We start from the raw sequence: 23,317 nt of genomic DNA, 5'->3' as shown, positions 1-23,317 counted from the left end.
TGATTGGCTGACTCTTTTCTAAATGACACACGCCCCGGCCAACTACGGGGTTGCGTCGGTGTTTTAGAGTGAAATTCAGTGTTTTCTTTCACATTGAGGGTGAACAGTGGGCCGTGTTGCAGCGGACTTATTACATTAGTTTAAGTTTGTGACATCACAAACTTAAGGAAGTCTGCTCCGTCAAACAGCTCAGTTGCTGAATACAGAGTTCAGTCTTCATGGACTAAACGTTTTGACACTTTCACAGCATTTATGTAGCAATTAGACCTGCTTTATAATCCAAAAACAAATCTGAAGTTATACAATATGGGATCTTTAAGGCATCTTTAATGTTAAGAAATTCGACTTTTCAAGCCGGTGTTTTTCTGGCGTGGGTCTCTGTTGACCATTTGTGATCTTATTTTTATGTTCTGATTTGATTTGTTAAAAATGAAACTGCAGCTGCTTTTAAACAGATATTCACGTTTGTGTTCAGTCATACAGCTAGAAAATCATCTGTTGTGGTTGTTTGGTGCCCGACGAGCAGGGGGAACCCGTCCCAGGTGGCAAGTTTGTCATGCTGTGTACATACTACAAAGCTGACTAAACAAACCGCACAGGCAGTCCGACACATCTGAATTCAAACCGCATGCATGCGATCTCTGGCATTTGTCACGTCCTCACATTACTCGGGCACCCAACACATTCTAACTCCGAGCCGTAGCTGGAGTCTGAAAGTTGAAAAACTCTTCGCTTATACGAATCACCTCATCTCCCTTTACCTTGATGACCTTGAAGCTGAGGTGGCGTTTGTACAGCATGATGATCTTATACTCATCCGTGCCGTCATCGATCATGTGCCTCAGGGTGAGCAGCGTGTCGCGGCTGGAAAGCACCGCCTTGCGCCAGGCGGGGTCGCTCTCGTGGCAGATCACCAGGCTGCTGCGGTAGTTTGTGATGGCTTCGTACAAGATAGATGCCTCCTCGGTCTCCTCCAGACAAGTAAAGTGATCCTGAAAAGGCAGAGAGGTCGTCGTGAAGCACTTCACCAGACTTTAGGACAACGGGATGGTGAAAATATTATTAGGAACTCTAAATGATGCACAAATGTCGACAATAGAGTTACAGAGACATATAGAGGACTCTGAGCAAGAGGACAAAAATCAAGATAAAAACACACGAGCGGAGAGAGACAGGGTCCTGTGTTACAGCATGAGTGCACAGCAGCAGCCATTTAAAGCGCAGGCCTCTTTACCTGATGCAGCTTGAGGCTCATTCTGACCGCAGGAGCCACCACCTTCTGCAGGAGGTCCAGATCAGTGAAAACCCACTCGTCTTTCGTGGCGATGCGGAAGTCCCCTTTAAACAGGGTGTTGAAACCGTACAGAAAAGATTCCAGGCTTTAAGGTGGGAGGCAGGGGATTGTGGGGAAAAGAGAAATAAAGGGAGGATTATTATGAAACTGTGCAGTATTTTTAGACTATAAACCACATAAAACTTACAAGTCATTTGACTGCAGACACAAAAAAAAAAAAATCTGTTTCAAAAAATGTGGATGTTTAAAGATTAAGTTTCTGGCGCCCCCTTCTGGTGTATCTGTCTAGCTGCAGGTAAATATCGACTGCTACTGGAATCTAATGCAACCTATTCTTCAACACAATTTATAAAAATAACATGAAACAGACAATCTAAACTATTTCTCCATGAAAACCTTAATCCATAAAAAAAACATTTTTTTCTGAATTTTAGAGTACTTGCTTTTCAGCGGCATGTTGTCATTTTCCTGGCGTTAAATAAACACAAAATACAGTTAAAAATAGTGTACATCTTCCTGGAAACAACACGCCTGAACAAATCACAAGCACTAATCTCTCTTTACGCATCTACAACTAAGCACCCAGCAGGAATTGTCCTTCAGTCATCTCACTGCAGCCCTTCACTTTGGTCTGTTCGTAGTTTTATCTGATAAAAGATCAACTTCATATGGTCTTCCACACTAAACACATAATATTCTAATATTCTAATTTTTCCCACAACACTCTTCAGAGAGTGATGCCCGTTGGCTCATAAATGTGTTTGAAGCTGGTTTACCTGTTGGACATGTTGTGTGACGCCGTGCCGAGGGACCTCCTCCCCAGGACCGAGAGAGCGTAAGACAGGGTCACCAGAGAAGAATCTTCATCACTGTCCAAGGGCTGGACACACATACAGAAACAAAGATGAAGATATTAGTTTACAGGTCAAACATAAAAGTAAGGACAGATTCAGAATTTTCCAATGTGCATTTATGGTGAAAAAATGTTGCGTCGCTCTTTGTATGAGTTTATAAGACTAGCGTGACAATTTGCAACTGGGAATTGTGGTTTAATTTTTACTGTAATGCAACTATTGCAAAAAATTATTATTATTTATTTTATTTTTTTTTACAGAAGAAAAACGTAAATTCAGTTTCCAGCTTCGCAAATGCGAATTATTTGCTATTTTTCCACCTCTATCAGTGTTTTACACTTTTGTCCTGTTTGTGTGGTTGATCATCTAATTAAATCTAAGTTGCATCCACGATAAACAGCAGTAGAAAATCACACTTATAGTCAACATATCTACAAAGTGCTGTACCGTCTCCATCTTCCCAGCACAGTGCTGGATCCACTCCAGGTAGACGTTGCAGAAGCTGGCGCGCGTCACCCCCTGCAGGCAGTGCACGTAGTCTTCATCGATCTTCACGCTGAAGACCTGAGGGTCCCGCTCGATGTGGTGCCACTTGGTGTAGGACTGGAGCGCCTCCTGAATGGTGGCATCCTTGAGCCAGGTGGACAGTTTAGGCGAGTGGACCAGGTAGTAGATGATACTCTGAGAGGAGACACGGAGGGACCGGGGGGGCGTCAGACAAATACTAAATGCAAAGAAAACAAAAGAGTAAGATAGTGCACTTTATATTTAATATTTTTAACTGTTATTTTATTTCTTTCCTGTATCTATAAATGCTGCTGCAGTGAAATAATTTCCCCTTGGGGATTAATAAAGTAACTATCTATCTATCTATCTATCTATCTATCTATCTATCTATCTATCTATCTATCTATCTATCTATCTATCTATCTATCTATCTATCTATCTATCTATCTTATACATGCTGATGTGTTGTAGCTGCTGGCCACATCTGGACTCAAGCTGCCGTTTGTAATTATGATTAATGCATAAGATCCCAGTTTATTTGCCAATTAAACTACTTAACCTTTAGGCAGGCAAATCTTTAAGAGCCTGTCGAGACAAGTTGAATATTCAATTTTCAGTTTGCCACTGAAGAGAGGCTGATTGAATGAATCGGGACTGAATGACTTATTAAATAGCAACGGCTCGCTTGAATTTATCTTAAGATAACAAAACCTGTTTCATGATGATCCGTCCAGTAGTTATTGTGATATTTCTGTCAGGGTCTGAAAGTGGTGGAGTTCAACATCCCAACACCAAACATATTTCTGGTAGCTCTGGATGTGTTTGTTTTTATTTAGGCTGAAGAAAGCGGCGTACTTCACTTGCACAAAGCTCTAATTTTTGTTTCACTGCATTTAGACAAGTGTGTTTGCTTTTCTGCCCACGACCAGCATCCAACTTCCAAGTCCTTACCGAAAAAAACAAATGATTTTCCATTGTTTTCCACACATATGACACATATGTTGCAACATGTGATAACTTGGGGGGGGGGGGGGGGGGGGGGGGGGGGGGGGGGAGATATGTGGAAAAGTTTTGACATGAGAATCTAAACGGGCTCTAAACATCACATGTTCCAAAGCCACGTTTCCCGTGGGCATTTGATCACGTGAGTTTTTGCACATGTGAAATTCATGTGTTTTTTTCTCTAAAGAAATGCAGCAGGGTTCAGCAATATGTCAAAGATGCATTAAAAAAAATCAAGTAGTATACAAATATGAATGTAGTAAATGCATTACATTTTGAGAGAGAGTGAATTTGCTCATCACAATAAAGGAAAGTCAAACATGAGCATTTGTTTTCTATTCTTTCTTCTTCAAAAATATACACATGATGAATATCCATGTGTTGCCAAGACACAGTAAGCTGGAAATACACTCTAACAACCGGCTGGTGTTTGAGATGGGAGCGTACCTTCAGGTAGTAGGTGATGAGCAGCTTTCGAAGGTCGTACACTTGCAGCATGGTGGCGGCGTTGTTCTCACTGATGCTGTAGCCCTCCAGCAGGTACTTGGTGGCCATCACCTCCCAGGCCAGCCAGCGCAGGTTGAAGGCAGCGTTGCACGACAGCATGTGAGGCAGGTGGCCCGGCTCGCAGCAGCAGCAGGCGTCGTCCTCCTCCACGCCCTCCGTGATGGCCTCCACCTCCCGCTGCTGGCAGTACGTACCTGGGACGGAGGAGACACGGAGGTGATCAGCGAGACGGCCTGTTATGTTGTCGGGGACGGGATGAGCGGTGAAGCTGTACCTCGGAACTCCAGACCCCTCAGCTGAAACGTGACCAACCCGTTGCCGATCTCGATGAGGTGGACCAGGGCGTTGAGGTAGTCAGAGGCCAGAATGAAACAGTCCCCGGCGCTGTAGTTGCCCCATCGGCCCAGCATGAGGTCGCCGCAAAGGGAGTTCTGCAGCGAGCGCGTCAGGTACTCGTAAAAGATGGAGTTCAGGTTGTTATCGTCGCAACCTGCGAGAGGAAGGAGGGACAGCTTACGGTCAGATCGATGGACGTGTGTCGGGAAAGAACAGAAATGGTGCCAAAACACAAAATAAATGTGTCTGCTGATTCTAAACTTCACAAGCAATCTTTCAGATGTGTGACAGCATGTAAATGATGTAACGGACTCACCTGTCTCCTTGTCCACCTGAGACACCAGTCTGCTGTTGGAGTTGTCAATACGTTTTGTGCTGCAAGGGATAAAGAGACAGAAACAAGTTGATACAATATATCCTCTTGATATCCTTCGAGGACAGAATTACTGGATTGTATCTCATTTGGTGCAGCTTGAGAGGCAAAACAGATCAATCTGCAGCCTCCACAGCCAGCCGACACACTTGAAACTGAATATTTCAGGGCTGACCCGTTCTGTTGAGTCAGTTTGTTGAACTTTTTGTTGTCATGTTGTCTTGGTGTTTGGCTGGTTTTCACAACAACAACTGCTGCCTAAAGATGTGACTCCAGCTGAGATGATGCTGTCAGTGATTTCAAAGTCATGAGTTTTACTTCCAATACTGACAACGACGTCTCTAAATATAATCACATGCCGAGTTTGCACGACGGAGCGGTGGGAGTATTTCTGGAGTGCTTTCAGGGAGTTGAAGTGCCCACAGTCTCTCACATCAATAAGTCAGAGGGAGCAAAGAGGTGAGGTTGTGTAAGTGAGTGAAACACGGGGGGGCTCAGCTCAGAGGGATGGGAATAATTCCTCCCTCAGTAAATAAAACTTTGAAAAAGTTCATAAATTACATGAAAAAAAAAGTCCTAATGCAATATTTTCTAACAATGGAGCTGGAGGGAACAGAGAAATAAGTTATGTGAGGCCAGCGAACAACACCTGATCATATGATGAACTAATTCATGTTTGTTTTTTTTATGGGATTTGTTGACAATTCAACCTGTTCTTTAAATAGGAGCTTTTCCAGACTGGACTCTGGACTCACATGTTCACACACCTATATGCTGTTTAATAAACTGACTCCACACGGTCTCTCTCTCTTTGTCAGGGCCTTACTTGTAGTTTCGCTCCCAGAACTTGATGGGCCGCGGATAAGAGGAGATGAATATGGCACTGCCCAGGAAGGGCGCCAGCGGGGTGTAGAAGACGGTGGTGAGCAGAGTCTGGAGCAGCAGCATGGCTGAATCTAAACACACACACACACACCAGTGAAGGAACAAAAAAGCAAGTAGTGATGCACTCTCTCACACACACACACACACACAGAGGCCTCAGAGAAAGGATACGAGGCACGGCAAACGGCTGAGCGAAGGCATGGAAAGCGCTGCCCCAGGCGATCTGCCAGGGAGCGATGTAAACCAGGATGAAATGGAGTTTCAGCAACAACTCGCGCATCTGGACAGAAACAGATTCAAACAGTCAGTCCGCTGTAAACACAGCTCAAAAGAACAGTGCTTGTATTAAAGGGAGGCTGAAACCTTTGACGTTAGTCATTTAACTCATTGAACCCTCTGTGATCAACTGAAATTCATTTATTCAGCCGGGTTTGTGAGAAAATGTGAAATTTCAGCAACATATCAGTCCAGATCTTTAATGTCTGTCACGAAAAAAAACTGAAAAATTGAACCAATCCAATTGCTTTCATAAACGATCATTTTTTAAAGGGCATGTTCACGTATTTAGTGACTGCACTTATATAAAGTTGAGGTCAATAATGAAGTCACAGAGGTCGAGACATTCTGGCTTTTCATCAGCGATATTTTCTTAGATTTAATGAAGCTCCTTCAGAGCAACAGAAACAACAAAGAACTGCTTCTACAAAGTAAAACTCCCTGTGATGTAACGTGAACTTTACAGTGAACTTTTCTGTTTCCACTCATCACTGTGTGTGAGATAACTGTCTTCTGTATCTCTGAATGAACTCTCATACACAGCATGTCATTTTAGAGACAAAAACACACACAGATGTCGTCAAATTGAACTAACTAATGAACTAAACTTTTCTTTTACCTTGTGGAAAACGATAGACATGATGAAGAAGTCCAGCAGGAAGCTCTCGGAGGCGTGAGGACAGTCGAAGTGGAAAAAAACGAGCGTGAACAGCAGAGTGAGGAACTGAAAGCTCGGGTCGCAGAAGGACGAACGCAGGAGTTTCAGTCCGGCAACCGTCGTCAGGAGGACGTCACAGCTGGAGGCAACACAAGCACGGGGTTAAACAGGTAGTTCACACTGCCCGACACTCTGGAGGTGATGTGTGGTGCTGCGTTTTTATGTGTCCACTCACTGCATTCCCAGCTTCTTGCGGTGACTGAGGGCAAAGCCGTCATTGGTGAGCGCGCTCAGCACGATGGCGGGGTACACCACGTACTTCTCAAAGCACAGGAGCCCCACGTACAGACGCTCAAACCACATGAGCACAGCGTCCTCTGTAACACAAGCAGGAATAACAAAAGTTACAAAAGCAGATCAGACTTTTCTTGCTCAGTAAGTAACTGATACTTCATATTTTTGATGAAAAGACTGCAGAGTGTCCAGGATTCATCATCCGGGGACTGTGAAGGTCAATAATACATTTTTACCGACGCATCCTGTAGATGTCCAGATATTTTTCTTGATAACTGAAAACTTTGACTTGCTGGAGTTACAGAAAAAAATCACGAGGTCACCAGAATTACAGATATTTACAGCAAATTTCATGGCCAACCAACAGACTCTGACATCCCCTGAGCCCCTTCGCAAACAAAACCATATCTGTCAATCACCATGCAGACTGCAGAAGATTAATTATAAAGTCTGGACTACTGACCTCTGGGTTCAAATTGGTGGTACTCCTTGGTCTTGAGGACCGGATGGGAGATCCACAACCACGGGTGATGCTTCCTCAGCTGGGGGATCAGGTAGTGGGTTACAAACCCCACCGTTCCCGCCAGAGCGTACAGCACGATGGTCACAAAGGGCTGCATACGAGTAGGTGTATAAAACAAGAAGATGAATAATTAGATAAACCTCCTGTATTCCTGGAAATTTGACAGAAACCAAAAGTAAAAGACGGTGTGTGAATATAGGCAACAAGGTAGACTCTCACCTTGAGAGACAGAAACACGGTGCTGGCTGTGATGGCGAAGGTTAGGATGTAAGCAACAGAGCACACGATGACATCCGACAACAGAATCTCCTTCTGCGGAGCACGAAAGAGAGCGAGAGCGTCAATCACTCATAATCCATGTGAAAAAGTGTACATTTGTCAGGCTCATTTAGGTGCGTGATTATTTCTGTGTAATCGTTCTGAGCCCTCCGTTTTTGGAGATCAAAGACACTGGCAGCTTCAGGAGAGTTAAGAGCTTCACAATCCCCATTAATACTGTAAAAGGCGGTGGGAGGCTTGTGTTCTCTGATGCATAATTCCCTGTAATCACACAATGATCGACGGCGAGCGTTGTTTCATTATCTCGCTCGCAACATCGCGTTTAGTGCAGTCTGCTTCCTCACATCCAGCATGTATGGAGTCGCAGGCGCACTGTTAATGAGTAGTGATTGTCTGATGGTCATTATTATGAGCTCTGGGCTGGATTGTTTTTATTAACGCTCACGGGAGACACTGGAAAGAGCTGCAATCCAGTAATAACCTGAACCTAGTCTTCCTCCACTCACATAACTGATTAATGCTTAGTTACCATGGAGTTCTGCAGCTTCTCAGGCAGCGGGTCTTTACTCTCCGTATCTTCCTCCTCCTCTTCGTCACTCTCCACCAGCACAGGCATTATCTTTGACTTGATCAGAGATCTGTAAAACAAAAATGTGTTGGGATGGGACATTATAAACGACATGCTTTTATATGTCGAACAGCGTGAGCAGATTTTTGTTACAAAACATAAAGCGATTGAGAGCAGAAAAACAATTTAAAACTCAATATTTACAAATGTTTGAATATTCGCTTGTAAAATATTTACATTTTACATGGTATGTGTACCAAATTCAAATGTACCTTTGTTATTTCTGATATAATCTTCGTTTGGCTTTTAACAGCTTGAAATAAAATGACTGAGAATCATGTTTGTATTCACACTTAACTGCCAGTGGGAGTGAAAAATACTCAACAAATGTATCAACATTTTTCATCAGATTTTTGTCAATACATAAACCGTCCGCTTTAATTTCTCAGTGCTATTGATTTCATGCTTATTTCCCAACGTGTGCATGCAAACCTCACACACACAGTGTTACTTACAGCAGTACGCAGGGGTCGCTGCTTTGTCGACTGAGGTGGTAGGAGAACACCACCAGAAGGCCACAGAAACCAGAGAACAGGGCCGGCGTGTGCTGCTCATCCCATGGCTCCTGTAATCCCACACAAACACACTTAACAAACACACTTACACTGCTGTGAATCATACCATCTTGTTTTTTTGTTTTTGTTTTGTTTTTTAAAGCTGCTGCTTTTAGATCTTTCACTGTGTAAAAGCTTTTTCACCCAGCTTCAGTCTTATAGTCACTTGTGAAGGATGATTAGCGGCACTTTGTATTTCACTGCAGCTCCTCTTCATCACTGAAACTCCTTCTTGCTGCAGGTTATTAATAACTGAGCTACGCACCTTTATCTATTTCTTTAAACCAGGAGAATGACCGTGAACACAAATTCAATTCAACACTGAAGACTATAGGAGGAGAGGAGATGAAGAGTGAATGTATTTACATCCCCTACCTCCTCTTCCGCTGTTTGTGTTTTGTTTCCTACCTTGAGAGCGCCGAAGCAGAAACCGTAGAGCAGAGACAGAGCGATCAGACTGCGTAGGATGCTGTAGATCGCAGAGATGAGACTCGTAGCAGCTGAGAGACGCAGAATAGAATGAGGATGAAAATGCCTGTCGCCATCTTGAACACTTAAAACTCAGCAGATTCACATTTACTTAAAGAAGCTGAGAACTCATCACGCACCAATCAGGATTTAGACACATAAGCATAATCTGATGACAACATGTAGGTTGTTTGGTCACTGTCAATCAAATCTGATTAAGCCACGCCCACACGGTATTGATAAAGCAGGTTAGCTGAGATCAGGAATACTTTCATTTACCTGTTCCTCCAAAAAAGTGCATGTCAATCTGCTCCAGCAGGTAGATGGTGAAGGTGTTGACCTGAGGGAAAAAGCCCACCAGGAAGGTGATGGGGAAGCAGTAGGTAAAACCTGTTCAATGCATAAAACATAAGATAAATCTCAGTATATGTCAAGGACAGATCATTGTTTTGAACAGGAAATAAAATGAATAATTAACACATAAACAGGTGCTGTGTGAAAACAGCTGTTTCATTGCACGTCTCTCCTTTATATTTGTCCGTACCCACTAGCATGTCTCGTAAGAAGTGCAGTACATCGTAGCAGACGATGGTGACTCCGTAAAGGGTGGAAACAGGGAGGTCCTTAATCCTCAGAAGCTGCTCCAGCAGCCAGATCAGAGCACAGAAAATGCAGAAGTAGGCCGCGCGGCTGTAGGCCACCATCTGGTTGTGACCCTGGAGACAAACACACATGAACGCTCACAGATAAGATACACGGGTTCACCCTGATTTCCATGACAACGAGATAATACCGTTCACGTTAACAAGCTCTGAGACAAAATTCTGGCAGGCACTCTAGGTTCATGTCCATATTCCTTTCACTTTAGCGTGTTTTCACAATAACATTACACAACTAACGAGGTCAGATCCTCTGCAAACACATTGCTGGTGCATCTGTCAAAAAACAGCAAAATTATTCATATGGGAAAAGGAACTGTGTTGAAATCTATGACAGTAACAGTAACGGTAACAACATGCATCAGTAAAGAGGAAGACCCGTCACACGCAGGGACATATTGAATGTACATGTGTTTGAAAAATATCTATAATCATCATGCAACCTAATGTGATCTTATAAAAAAAACAGTTTGTTTAGAGAAAGACACAAACTCACGTGTGTTGGGGAAGCTGCATCTGGTTGAACACTCTGGAAAACAAACCCACAGAAGTCGGCACTGAACCGCCATTCATTTAACCCCAAAACAACTGAAAACTGTGATGAAAGCAGGTTTATCAGAGAGGAAGTGAGTGGCAGCAAACAGGAGCTGGTAGGTATAAATAAGGTCACCATTACTTTTAGTCTTCATTAGATCACCATGGCACACATTTTGAGCTCACACCTTTGAGCTCCTCAAACGCAAAATGAACTGCCGGATGGTTACGTGTTCACTCAGCCTATAGTAAACAAACAATCATCCACTGCCTTCCATAGACGTTTACCTTCAGTAATGAATACTGGCAGCTGGCGATGACCAGGCAGAACTGGAAGATCCAAAAGTCTTTAAAACAGCCGTGGTTGAGCAGCACAAAACCCAGAAAGGAAACCAGGAAGGCCATAAAGACTGCAACTAGATTCTCCAGAACATCTTGGTTTCTATACAAAAACAGCACAAAGGACGAGACGGGTTACAGGAGTGCATCCGGTAGCTTATTCGGCATATAACGCTGCTCATGAAGAACATCATGCACAAAATATGACTCACTGGACAGCGGAGAATAACAATAAAGGGCTGAATTGCTGCTGAACTGATGTTTACGTTAGGAAAACATTTAAATCATTAGCTAAATTAGCCAAAGCAGAGTGATATTAACGGAAGGGACAACGCTGCAAGACCCATGAAAGGCCCAACAGTGTTTTAGATTTAAAGACACAAGACAACAAACATCCAGTGAGCGACATCCTAATGGGTGAAATCAGATGGTTAATCAGTTACTGAACGCTGCAGGAGAGAATCACGCTAACAACATACACATAAAGTGGCAAGTGACGCAAAACAATGCAGCATTTTTACGTACAAACATCTGTCAAAACTGTGTTTAAATTAGATTTTGTTTTTAGAGTATGTAGTTCAACAGTAGAAAGAGTTTGCAGGCAGCTTTTTTTTTTTTTTAGGGTTACCTGTCCAAAAGGGCGAGCAGGGTGAGCCGGTCGTATAAAATGTCGATCCACTTCCCAGGGAACAGTTTGAGTTTATAATATATTTTCCTGGTCGGCTTCTCCTGAGTGGAAGTCTCTGATGACTCGTCCAAGGAGTCTTCTTCCTGACACACACACATGCAAACAAACACAAACAATTTACACCAGCATGAATTCAACAGCAATAACACAGGAAATCAAAAACAGTCTGCTTTTGGAAACCTACAGGATTCCCCAAACACGGTGAGTTCATTGCAGATACACAGAGCAACATCTTTTTCACCATGTAAAACACACACACAGAAAGTGGTGCAGTAATGATTCAGCGGAGAGTCTGTGTTGTTTCCAACAACTGATCCAAACAGCTTATGTCACCCCTGCTGGTCTGCATCCAGCAGGGATGCAGGCTGATTCAGGACTGATCTTGTGGCCAGTGATTCAAACAGCAGCAGCAACTATTGATGTCAACACAGTTGATCACAGTTTGACAAAGAAAACACTAATTACATTTTGTAGAAATGCAGACTAAAAAAAGGAATCACTTTCGGGAATCTAATTAATTTTTTCTTGACCTAATTTGGAATTATTTTAAGTGTTCATTTCTGAATGTTTTTTTTTTTTTTTCATATAACCTATTTATTGATGAATTCATGAATTAATTTGGTGATTCTTTTAATTATTTATTTAAAGGTACACTGTTAAGTTTTTTTTTTGTTTTTTTTTTTTTTAAGAAACAGATGTGGTTTCATTCTTCCATCATGTTTAAAGGTCCAATATTCTATAAATTCAGATTTAAATAATTTTTTAATTAAAACGTAAGCATAGGTGCCATATAGATAATGTTACTGTGTTGAAACCCTCAATCCACATATATATGCACACAGCTCGTATTTAACTGTGACGTTTAGACTTCTGGAAGTTCGTGATGTCATATGCCCACCGTCAGCACGGCCCACTGTCCAACCTGTTATGCCAAAGAAAACAATCAGTGGTCATTCTATTGCGAAGTTGTACCCTAAAAGACCTGTGATTGGCCCGGATGTGCATAGCTGAAAAAAGAGTCAGCCAATCAGAGGTTATCACTGATATCAACACATCTTGAAGACACAGACACAGAACATGCTGTTCTTGGTCAAGCTCCGGAGAGAAGCTTAAGAATTGAGATGGAAAACTATATGAAGACGGTTTTTGGTACTTAATGGTACTCTTATGGGTACCAATACTGCAAATAAAACCGCAGAAAAGTGTAAAATATGGGACCTTTAAACCGGTATGTCCGGTATGCAGTCTTCTGGTTGACTCCCTTTACTACATTTGTTGCCACTCGTCAGTGAAGGAGCATACCGCCATGCACATTCTGTAAAGCTTTAAAAGCATGCATACAGTTTATTTATCATCCTGTCTTTAGTCTTAACATATCTAGTTTAGTAGATAACATTGATACTGTTGTCTTGCAGAATAAAAACAAAAAGTGACGGGCACCTGGAAGATCTCGGGGTGCGTCCTTCGTGGCCGAAGCCTGTGTGCGGGGATGATGCGTCGCTGGAAAGGGCAGTCAGTGTGACCGCCCGCTGGACCGTCCTGACACTCCGAGTTGGAGGAAGTTGACAGCAGGTCACTGAATATACACACACACACACACACACACACACACACACACACACACACACACACACACACACACACAGAGCAGGCTGATGTTAATATGTGGAATAACCTTGGTTAAACACAGACAGAGATTATAGTTTAGAAAAAGATGGAAAAAGGCATGTAGAGATAAGCACGTCGAAGCAGGTGAGGAGAACATACAGGAAAAATAACAGGATTTTTTTTTTTTTAAATGGTAACTTCTTGCAGGTAAAGGAGGAGATGATGAAGAGGGGAAGAAAAAAAGGTGAAATGAAGGTTTGACAGCAGTACCACATGTTGCCTGTAATGAGCTCTGCTCCGAGGGGCAGGTTGAGAGCTCTCTCTGCATACAGCTTACGAGGCCTGTCTCCTGGTGAGGCAATCAGATACATGAAACTCGTCAGACATTTTCTGTTTGGATAAGGAGCATGCAATAACTGATATGCGTGATTTGTTTAGCATTACAGACAGACTGAACAGCTGAAACATCTTGGAGCCATTCCAGAAAAATGTCATTTAATCTGAGCTGTTTCAAAAAGTCAAGCTGTCAGCTTCTGGCAGTGCCTCCCAAATACACTGTGTAACTGTGCAAAAGATGAAAATATTAAACCGTCCCAGCACACTGATTGAGAGTATCAACAGCACACTTTTGTTATCTTTGACTATATATGACTCTCAGTTTGTCTCTTGCACAAAAAACATCACATTTCTAAGAACTAATAGAAGAATGAGGAGCTGCTTACTGTGTACAGTGTGGAAGGTGTAGGCATCTTCTTTGTTGGTGGCCTCTGGTCTGCAGATGACCTGCAGCATGGAGCTCTCAGACTGAGACGTTTGTGAGGGCAGGGAATCATAGTCTGGATCCTTTTCTCTGTCTGTCTGTGGACTGGAGACAGGAAACAAAATCAACAGGAGATCATGGGTGCTAGAGGCTTAAATCTATTAGAGTGTGTAAGAGCTATAAATATGTGTGTGTGTGTGTGTGTGTGTGTGTGTGTGTGTGTGTGTGTGTGTGTGTGTGTGTGTGTGTGTGTGTGTGCGTGCGTGCGTGTGTGCGTGCGTGTGTGTGTGTGCGTGCGCACGTGTGTGTGTGCATGAGTGAGTGAGTGAGTGAGGGAATTCAGCTAGATTTTTTTACTGAAACCTGTAATTCCACAGGCATGCGTACCTGTCAGGAGAGACTATTGGGATGTGTGTGGGTAGTATGGCCCGTAGTGTGTTGGTAGGCAGACTGGTGGGTGGTTTGGGTCTCTCCAGTTTGTTGTCAGTGTTGGTCTCTGTTATCGTTTCATCTGGTCTGGACGTTGCGCTCTGATTCTCTGTACACAGACAAAACGGAAATGCTTTTTTATCAAATTAACTCGCTTATATAAAATGTCGAAAACACAAATCCCCATTATGTTGAGGCAATTCATATTTAGTTTCTCCAATGTAAAGACTGGAATATTCAATCATTTCAACAATCCTTAAATTTTTTTTAAGGAGCAAATGGACAAACCCAAGAAACATGACTTCTAAACAAATTATAATGCTGCTCAGTGGCTTCGGTTGCTACCAAATGGTCAGAAAATATGTTAAGTCATGTTTAAATAACACAAAAACAATCACCATTTTAACTTGATTCAAAGCCTCTACAAGCTGGGCTGTTTGCTCAGTGTCTGACTGTCCAACATGATTATCCTCAGAGTCTAGTGGGTCTCAAAAGCACCACATTCATATAAACAGCTGAAACTCACACTTTAAACATGTAAATAAATAAAGTGGAGTCACCTTCCTCTGCAGCTTCCCGTTCCTCCTTGCGCTCTGGCCCCTCCTCTTCCTGTGTGATGGCACCTCCCCCTCTCGTACTGAGGGACCCCAACAAGGAAACAAACTCCAGGAAGTTGGATTCATTGGGAATCTGTCCCTCCTTCGCCTCCAGGTCTGACTTGGAACTGGTCATGGTGGTCTGATAGGCAAACAGACATTTGTACGTGTGTATCGTCAGACGGATGGAGATTACCAGAACACAGAGACAGAAATAGAAACGGAGTAAAACTGCCAACATACTGTGTTATGTGAGCGGTCTGAAAGCAGAACGGCATCTTTCCCACTGTCCATGCTCAGCCCTCGGATGTGAGTCCTTCCACCAGGCCCGCAGCGGTTCAGAGTCTGAGGCAGACGCAGGAAGCCTTGTGAATCCACATTAGGATCCAGAGGGTCCGTGTCATCATGGTGGGAGTGGACGTCGATACCTGACGAGCTGTTATCGTTTGTCACCTGTGGGCTCGGCGTGCTGTCAGAAGTGATTTGCAGACCGAGATGTTCCTGGTCGGGATTTGGACGGTCCAGTGTGGTGGACTCAGAACTGGTTGTCTCTCGACATAAGTGAAACTCTTCACTTTGGCTTGTGATCTTTTGCTGTTTGGGTGTGGGGTCGTCCTCGGAGCAGGTCGCCTCTTCTCCCTCCTCCGACTCAAGCTTCTCCTCCTCCGGGGAGTCGAAGGTGATGACGGGGATCTTGATGTGACATTCTCCTGCGTCCTTCTGAGCCTTGCAGGACAAACACGGACATGTCACAAACTCTATCCCTTAAATGTTACAGCACCTCAGACATACATCTGTGTATTATTTAACAGCAGTGTTGCCGTCAGTAGCAGCACAGAGACAAAAGTTATAGTATAAAACTAATATGTTAAGCTGTTTTAACATTTAATAGCAAAATCTGGCCACCCAGAATTAACTACGGATATCAACAATGCCATTTTGACTCTTCGTAATTACATCGTGACAAGCCAGAACTTGTATTCAAGATATTCTGACTAGTTAAAATGTAATTTAAACATGTGAAAAGGACAAAGTAGATATGTTGAACTGAGGAGGATTAACGATATCTTGAAGAAGAATTCAGATTTATCTAAATGTAATAACAGATATCTTTAATTACAGTTTTGAGCAGGCAAAATGACGATGCAGATATCGGTAATGAGAATTCACATGAATGGCAAAAGTGACGCCATTTGTCCTCGGAAGAATTACAGATATCTGCAAAACATATTAAGTCTAGCTATCAAATGTTAAAACAGCCAAACCATAACACAGGCAGAAACCAGAACCAGCACTTCCACATACATTTGGTGCCTTTACAGAGATGTTCGATTGTCTAGTGCTGCTTCTGCTATTCTGTTATTTTTCAAGTCTAATGAAGACTTGTTGCAGTCTGTTTCGCATTTGTTCTTAGACTAAGTGTAACACCACAGATATTTATGTATGGGAAAAGTCAAGATTTGTAAGTAGATTCTAATCAATAGTTCTACTGTAGGAGCTTTAATCTCATACATATATTCATAAATATAGAAGAAAAAGTGAACTATCATTGAATCAGTTATTGGAAAGTTGTTCCACCACCAGAAATCTATATTCAGCCTAAGTGGAGATCGCAATGTTTCTTTGCATAGAAAATATGTCTGGGGTTGATTTTAGAATGCTTCGATTTGATGGGAAAATGCAGTCATAAAAACATGGAGTCTTGGATTTGAATATTTCAATTACTTCAAAAATGATATAGATTCAATGTTACACAGTTTACTGTTGGGCAGTGGAATGAGATCATTTTAAGAGGTTGAAAGCTATTTAAAGGGGAGCCACATGGGCTAACAGTAGATATTAGGAGGTTAAAAGTATTTCATAGAGAAGATTTAAACTGACGTCTGACCTGTGCATTCTCCAAAAGGCTCTGCTTGACGCTCTCCTCCAACTGAGCTGCCATCTGAGGGTCACAGCTCATGGTGATGATGATCTTAACCGTGTCGCTGTCGTCCAGGTGAACCAACGCAGGACCGGGCCCAGAGTTATCCACCAGAACCACCTCTATCTCATCAGAGCAGTACATCTCCTCCACCGGCTCTGCCTGAGAGACATAACACGAAACGAGACATAAAACACTCACAAATCAGTGATCATTTATTTGATTTCTCTCAAACACAACAACCTTCTCCTCTGTCCATGTCTGCAGATAGGCCTACCTGTGCAGGAGGTTCTGGGATGTCGATGAAATCATCCTGGTCGTTCTGGGGAGTCTCCAGCGAGTTATTGTTGGCATCTGACGGCTCTTTTTGTCCCTCACTCTCCTCACTCTCGTCTTCACTTCCCTTGGAAGGAGGTAAGCCTTCATCCACTGTTTCCCTGTCGGCACTGTCTATATCCTCGCAGTCTTTTTCCTCTGCTCTGACCTGCTCCGGGTCTTTCTCCGTAGTCCTGTCCCGCTCTGTCTGGTCTCTGTCTGCCGCTGTCAAAGAGCTCTGAATATCCATTCCTTCTCTCACGGCCTCAGTTTCAATTATTTCTGTATCCATTTTCGCCGTCCCACCAGCAGATCCAGGCCGCGTCTCTTCTCTCTCAGCTCGGGATGGGGGCCTCTGCTGGGCCTGCAGCAGGGGGGCGGCCTGGTCTGGATTGGGGCTGGAGAGATCATCCGGGGAGGGCTCTGGGCTCGGGTGCAGGCCTCTCCCCAAAGGCTTGTCCTCTGTAGTCGTCTCACCCTGTCCTAGAATGAAATCAAAATGCAAATTCAAATGGTAACTTTTAAGTGTAATATTAGTAAAAGGGCTCTAATCCTAAAATATAGAATTATTGTCGTCTTTTATTTTGCAGATGTAACACACAGATAGAAATCTTCCCCCTGCAATAAAAGGAACTACAGACGGATGATCGATCCATCTACTTTTAAAATGGAATTTAAAAAAATACCAACATATTGTAAAATTGTGCAATCATCTGATGTAATGCACCACAGTGTTTATATCCTTTTTTTTTCGATTAGCTGACTTTGCTCTGACTAATCACCAGCGCATTAGGTCATAAATTTACTGGAAGCAGTCAGCTGGTCTTGTTGGCCGGCTAACTGCATGGCCGGCTGCTAGTTCTGTGCTTGTCTGAGCATATTTACAACAGTGATGTGTTTGCAGAAAAGGAAGTTGTTGGTCTGGATTGTCTAAGGAGCCATCCAGTGCATTAGGGAAGAGGAACAGAGCTCGCTTCCAGCACACACTAATTCGGATAATACGTGTAAGAGGACGCTTGTTCCTCCGAAGCACGTGTACCTCATTTCCTATCAATTGATGATAAAGATTAAATGTTAGACTGCAGTTCCTGCTTTTCTTGTCTTTTCTTTTCTACATCCTGTCCTCATTATGTAAGTGCATACTTATGACTTAGTCATTTTTAACATCCCACAGAATCAGTAGGAAGTCATCCTTCAAAAAATGTAACAACTAATTTGTGTGCTATTCACGCTGCGGATTATCGGGAATGTCAGCTGCCAAACTGGGTCCACAGTTTGAAACACAAATGGAAAAAACAACCCGGTGCCCCCATTTCTGTTGACTCCACTATTCCAAAATAAAACTGCGCAAAATCAAGCGAGATGTTTTTTCCTGCCAGTCAGAAGTTACTTTAAACCTCAGATGTGTTCGCGTGTTTCTAAAATTCAAACCCCTTTGTTTGTTTTGTTTTTGTTTTTAGTTCTGAGATCATTGCCTCTGATCTACAACATGCTACTGATCAACATTCGATCATTTGAATTAATAGTAAATTTGACTACAGCTCAGAAACATCCTTTCCTGTTTGCTCATTACAGCAAAAAAAAAAAAAAAAACATGAATACACACATATCACAAGAAAACTACTGTATCAATTAAGATCCTACATGTGTAATGCTTTAAAACCAAATTCTTTCAATCTGATGGAATTTGGCAAAACCGAATTAAGTTGCTAAAAGCTTGAAACTGAAGGAGATATTCAGAGTGTAATATTTCGGAGCTTTAACAGTTAAATATATACAGCTCTCAAAAACCTCCCACTATCTTTGTAGGATGTTTCTACTTTGATGTGTGTTCAGGTGCATTTTCACACTCTGAGAACTGAGAAGTGTCCCACTTCCCAGTTGCTCATGAACGCACCATAAGACCAGCATTTCCATGGTAACACTCGGTGACACCTGCAGACCAAAGGCTCCGAAGCACAAAAGAGAGGAAAATGTGGCTCATAATTAAGGTTTAAATAAAAGTTATAGAATTACTAATGAGAAGATAAAGAGACGGCAGAAACCTCTTTGAAATATACATCAATGTCGATCAGATTCCTTTTCCCAGGGAAACTGTCCTCAGCCTCAATGGTGAATTAGCAGAAGTACCCTGCTGCATAAAGAGACCACAGCATCTCAACTCTACTGTACATCTGCACTGTGTCAGCATTAAGGTTTTTTTTTTAATGAATTTTCACGGTAAAATGTCCACGTAACTGTAACTGACCGATATACTGTAATGTCTCCTGCTCGGTCAGCCATGATTTTTATTTTAAATAAAATCTTATTTTACCCAAAATTCACTGAAAATGTATCAGTCCTGCTTAAGATAGTTAAGAACAAAGAACGGCTTTGTGAATTTAGACGTATATCTGAAGTGTGACTGGTAGTTATCTTTGTGAAATTGACCAAACTCAGAGGTCAAAGCATATCATTGAAAGCCTTTGACTCCTCCTTACACATATGGAAGCATCTGCATTTATGTTTCTAATTTATCCAGATTTTTCCTTTAATAGTTGATCACTTGTATCCTAGTCAGAGCTACAGAAAGATCAGCCTCACCTTCCACAGTCTTCACCTCATCTGACTTTGAGCAGTCCTGCATGGAAGAGAAACCCCAAACACAGGATTAAAATGTGGACACACTGAAGGTCAACACAGTGTTTTCATACTGACAGGTGTTCATCTGTTAACCTTCACTCACCACTCCAATCAGTCCCGGGTCTGTTTCAGTCTGTTTCACCGTCACCTGGATCACCGGGCTCGGACGCTTCCGAGCCAACATCGTCATGGCAACACTGTCAGGGACTGTGCTGCTCTTCCTATTGGACAAAAGACGAAAGACGGAGGAGAAATTAAATGATGAAGACACATGGATGGAGGCATTTGGGAGTCTCTGGAAGTCCACACATCAATACATCACTTTCACATTAAATCATCTCAACTTCATAGCGGCCTCTCATGTTTTGAATACTTATATACACTGATGTATAGAGCTGAGAGAGAAGGAAAGTGCATGTGTCTGGACTTTCTGTTTCATCTCATCTCAATTAAAAGAAATGCAGCTGCACAGAGAGCAGGAAGTGACGGATTTTCTTTTATCAGTCTCAGCGCAGATCGAGTGTGTCGTGGCGGCTGGGCCGACTGAAGATCACTGACCTCCCTCATTAGCTCGCTCATTCACCAAAGCTGCACTGAGTCTTTCAAATGAAGTAGAGTCTGTTTCCCACTCTGAGACACTTGATCACGAAACCAATGTGATCTCAAAGAAAGAGCGGACTGAGAAAAATAGACCCATTCAGAGGGAGAAAGTGAAGACTAAAAATGGAAGCTCATACTTACTTATACTTCGCTTTAATGGCATTGTTCTAAAAGGAGGTCTCAGGCCTAAATGTACAATTTAATGTTATTAATTAAGTTGTATCATTGGGGATTTAGTCCTCTGGCCTAGATTTTGTGACAACTAACCTGGCAGAGAAGAAACTCGAGGCGCAAGGAGCAAAAATATTTTGTCAGCTACTTTGAATTGATGTCCTTGACTGGATTTTCAGCATTACAAGTGTGTTTCACCTGATGTTGGCGGGCAGGCAGGAGTCCGAGGCGTTACTTTTTTTCTCCGGAGCCTTGCTGAGGTCAGAGAGGCTGCTGCGGACCACCGCCTCGCCCTCGTCGAACATCAGGTGCAGCCGGTAGTTGGCCATCTTGATGAGGATGAAGAAGACGGTGATGGAGGTACAGTAGATGCTCAGAGCCATGGTGGTCGGAGGCAGGGCCTGCGGAGAAGAGAGGAGGAGAGCTGCATCATATTCAAATCAACATCTCCAGGGTCTCCTGACTCCACCGGGACTGTGTTTGAGTTAATGCTTCAGGCTCCAGCACCACCTATCTGCTCTCATGCGGTTGGCCACTCGGATGTATTACAGGTTCAGTGAACCACAAGATCTGGTTTGATATACTGGTGGATTGATGAAGTTTAGTGATCCCCGAGGGAGAAATGGCCCATCGCAAAGAACGGGAAGATTACAGACGAAGCAACTGCATCATGCTGATACATGAGTCATGCTGTTCTGGAGAGAGCTCTTCCTCACTGTATGTCGGAAGGTGAAGATTTACAGCCTAAATTTACAGCCTTGTAGCATTTGTGCTCATACTTGATTGGGCTTTCTTTCATCGTTTGTCCTGTGCTGTGTGCCCCCTTCAGAGAAAATGTCAGTAGACTTGAAATTTGAAACATCTGTGTCAGGAAGCCTGTGTTGTTTTTGCAGGGGAAGCAGTGGATGTTTTAACACAAACTGCAAACCGTCAGTAACAACAGTTTAGGGGAGATTTAGTGTCAAAGCGCTTAAACATCTGAGGTGTCACTCACACATCAAAATGTGTTACTTTGCCTTATTGGATGGCATAGTTTAGGGTTATCTGCACCTACAACGTAGTCACATAATCTGCATTATCTCATCTGGGTACGACTGAAAAATGCACAGGATACGGAAGTTATTTCACATACAATAACAGAAAGCTGCCATTGTACAGCGTGCACTGTCAGATCACATTCACCCTTACAGTACATGTCAACGGCTGCCATTATATCTTTATTTTAAGAAGTATAAGACTCCTTTATACATCATCACAGCTAAGGTCAAGGTGTTCCACCTGCTCAGGAAGTCTACTGTATCCGTGCAGCCCTCCTTACTGTATGAAAGAAGGGCAAAGGTCATCTGGACTCTGATCCTTCAGTTGAGGTTGGGTAGTAAGAAAAAAAAAGTCAGGAATACTTCTATCATTTAGAAACATGGGTTTTCTTACTCCGTGTATCTCCAACAGTCCACTTGACAAATGGTCCCGTACATTGTTTTATCATGTGGAGTAATGCAGCCTGTTTTTCACCTACTACAAAGGCCACAGCATGAAAATATCAGTGAACCACAGTTTCACGCTTCCTGGCACCATCACATCCAGGAGCAGCCATGCGTTCCGTCACTGCATGCGCGGGGGAAAAAAAAAAAAAAAAAATACTGCGACAGTGCCCCCTTTTTTTTTTTTTTTTTTTTTTTTCAGCCTATGTATTTCTCACAGCGGTAACAACCGGGCAGGAATAATGTGATTCTCGCTGAGCTGCTCGTTGTTTATCCAAGGAAAGGTAAACAGGGCGCACGAATAAAATGTTACCTCGGTACCGTGGCCACCTCACACCCCCTTCGCGGCCTTGAACGTCACGTTCCCCAAGAAAAACTCACCAGATGGAGAGATAGGGGAAACATCAGGAGAAATATCCACAGATAGAGGTGGCACGAGTTGTTGAATTTGTTCTGGTCCGGGTCGTGGTACCAGCCCCCGGTCAGAGATGCCCACACTCCCTGACGCAGGGTCTGCACGACCTGGGAGCCCATCTCTCCTCCTCTCTCCTCCTCTCCGCTCAGGTTGGATGGACAGATGATGATGATGATGATGATGATGATGCTGCTGCTAGGCTACAATGAAATGATCTCCTCTAAAGCATGCTACTATCGCTACGCCTCCATGTTGGAGCGGTGCAGCGCGTCTCGCGAGCCTTCTCCTTCATGCCTCATCGGTCTTCTCCGGTGTTGTCCTCTCGTCTACCTTCTCCCATCCCAATGTCGCTTCGTGCATTTCTGCTGCCGCGGTCCTCATCTTGTCCTGTTCGTCTCTCTCCTTCCTCCCTCCCTCTCTCTCTCTCCTCTCTATAGCTGCCTGTACAGATGCGCAGCTCTGACCGCCCCTCCCTTCCCACTCCGCCTCATCCATCCTTTCCTATTATGCGAGTCCCACCTTCAGCATTCAGGATTTGTGCGCACAGCCAAGCGGTGAGCAGGGGACAATCAAGACATGCAATCAAGCCACATTGTTCATTACATGCAGGCTGTGCGTTGACGACATGTGTACACAGTATTTATAGGTAGCTTACGTGTACAAGAGTAAAGCAGGCTGCACCAAGTATGCATACATGGTTGGAATGAGAGTTATGTTATATTATATAAAGAATATTTTTTT

General features: G+C 43.2%; 1 protein-coding gene across 2 annotated transcripts in view; it reads right to left on the bottom strand.

Moving 5' to 3' along the window:
- pcnx2 (pecanex 2) overlaps positions 1 to 23,016 on the bottom strand; it is a 28,183-nt gene extending 5,167 nt beyond the window's left edge. The window contains exons 1-33 of one of the 2 annotated variants that reach the window (XM_069144426.1): positions 22,543 to 23,016; positions 20,879 to 21,081; positions 20,013 to 20,130; positions 19,871 to 19,907; positions 17,250 to 17,770; positions 16,940 to 17,134; positions 15,295 to 15,777; positions 15,016 to 15,193; positions 14,414 to 14,564; positions 13,989 to 14,131; positions 13,537 to 13,615; positions 13,099 to 13,234; positions 11,599 to 11,741; positions 10,920 to 11,073; positions 10,594 to 10,626; positions 9,983 to 10,154; positions 9,718 to 9,828; positions 9,379 to 9,470; positions 8,872 to 8,981; positions 8,318 to 8,426; positions 7,729 to 7,821; positions 7,450 to 7,600; positions 6,928 to 7,069; positions 6,654 to 6,831; positions 5,930 to 6,038; positions 5,700 to 5,829; positions 4,817 to 4,875; positions 4,439 to 4,654; positions 4,105 to 4,358; positions 2,596 to 2,829; positions 2,071 to 2,174; positions 1,235 to 1,379; positions 762 to 992 (exon numbers count right to left, since the gene is read on the bottom strand). In XM_069144426.1, the coding sequence (XP_069000527.1) occupies positions 762 to 992; positions 1,235 to 1,379; positions 2,071 to 2,174; positions 2,596 to 2,829; positions 4,105 to 4,358; positions 4,439 to 4,654; positions 4,817 to 4,875; positions 5,700 to 5,829; positions 5,930 to 6,038; positions 6,654 to 6,831; positions 6,928 to 7,069; positions 7,450 to 7,600; positions 7,729 to 7,821; positions 8,318 to 8,426; positions 8,872 to 8,981; positions 9,379 to 9,470; positions 9,718 to 9,828; positions 9,983 to 10,154; positions 10,594 to 10,626; positions 10,920 to 11,073; positions 11,599 to 11,741; positions 13,099 to 13,234; positions 13,537 to 13,615; positions 13,989 to 14,131; positions 14,414 to 14,564; positions 15,016 to 15,193; positions 15,295 to 15,777; positions 16,940 to 17,134; positions 17,250 to 17,770; positions 19,871 to 19,907; positions 20,013 to 20,130; positions 20,879 to 21,081; positions 22,543 to 22,695 (5,367 nt within the window). In that variant the 5' untranslated portion in view covers positions 22,696 to 23,016. The remainder of the gene's footprint in view (positions 1 to 761; positions 993 to 1,234; positions 1,380 to 2,070; positions 2,175 to 2,595; positions 2,830 to 4,104; positions 4,359 to 4,438; positions 4,655 to 4,816; positions 4,876 to 5,699; positions 5,830 to 5,929; positions 6,039 to 6,653; positions 6,832 to 6,927; positions 7,070 to 7,449; positions 7,601 to 7,728; positions 7,822 to 8,317; positions 8,427 to 8,871; positions 8,982 to 9,378; positions 9,471 to 9,717; positions 9,829 to 9,982; positions 10,155 to 10,593; positions 10,627 to 10,919; positions 11,074 to 11,598; positions 11,742 to 13,098; positions 13,235 to 13,536; positions 13,616 to 13,988; positions 14,132 to 14,413; positions 14,565 to 15,015; positions 15,194 to 15,294; positions 15,778 to 16,939; positions 17,135 to 17,249; positions 17,771 to 19,870; positions 19,908 to 20,012; positions 20,131 to 20,878; positions 21,082 to 22,542) is intronic. The other variant, XM_069144427.1, reaches the window with a different exon arrangement.
- Positions 23,017 to 23,317: the final 301 nt, after the last annotated feature.

Source organism: Embiotoca jacksoni, unplaced genomic scaffold, assembly GCF_022577435.1.
Source record: "Embiotoca jacksoni isolate LCO1_2020_lvr unplaced genomic scaffold, fEmbJac1.0.p SCAF_12, whole genome shotgun sequence".
Classification (NCBI taxonomy): Eukaryota; Metazoa; Chordata; class Actinopteri; family Embiotocidae; genus Embiotoca; species Embiotoca jacksoni.
This window is presented reverse-complemented; position numbering and strand designations above follow the sequence as displayed.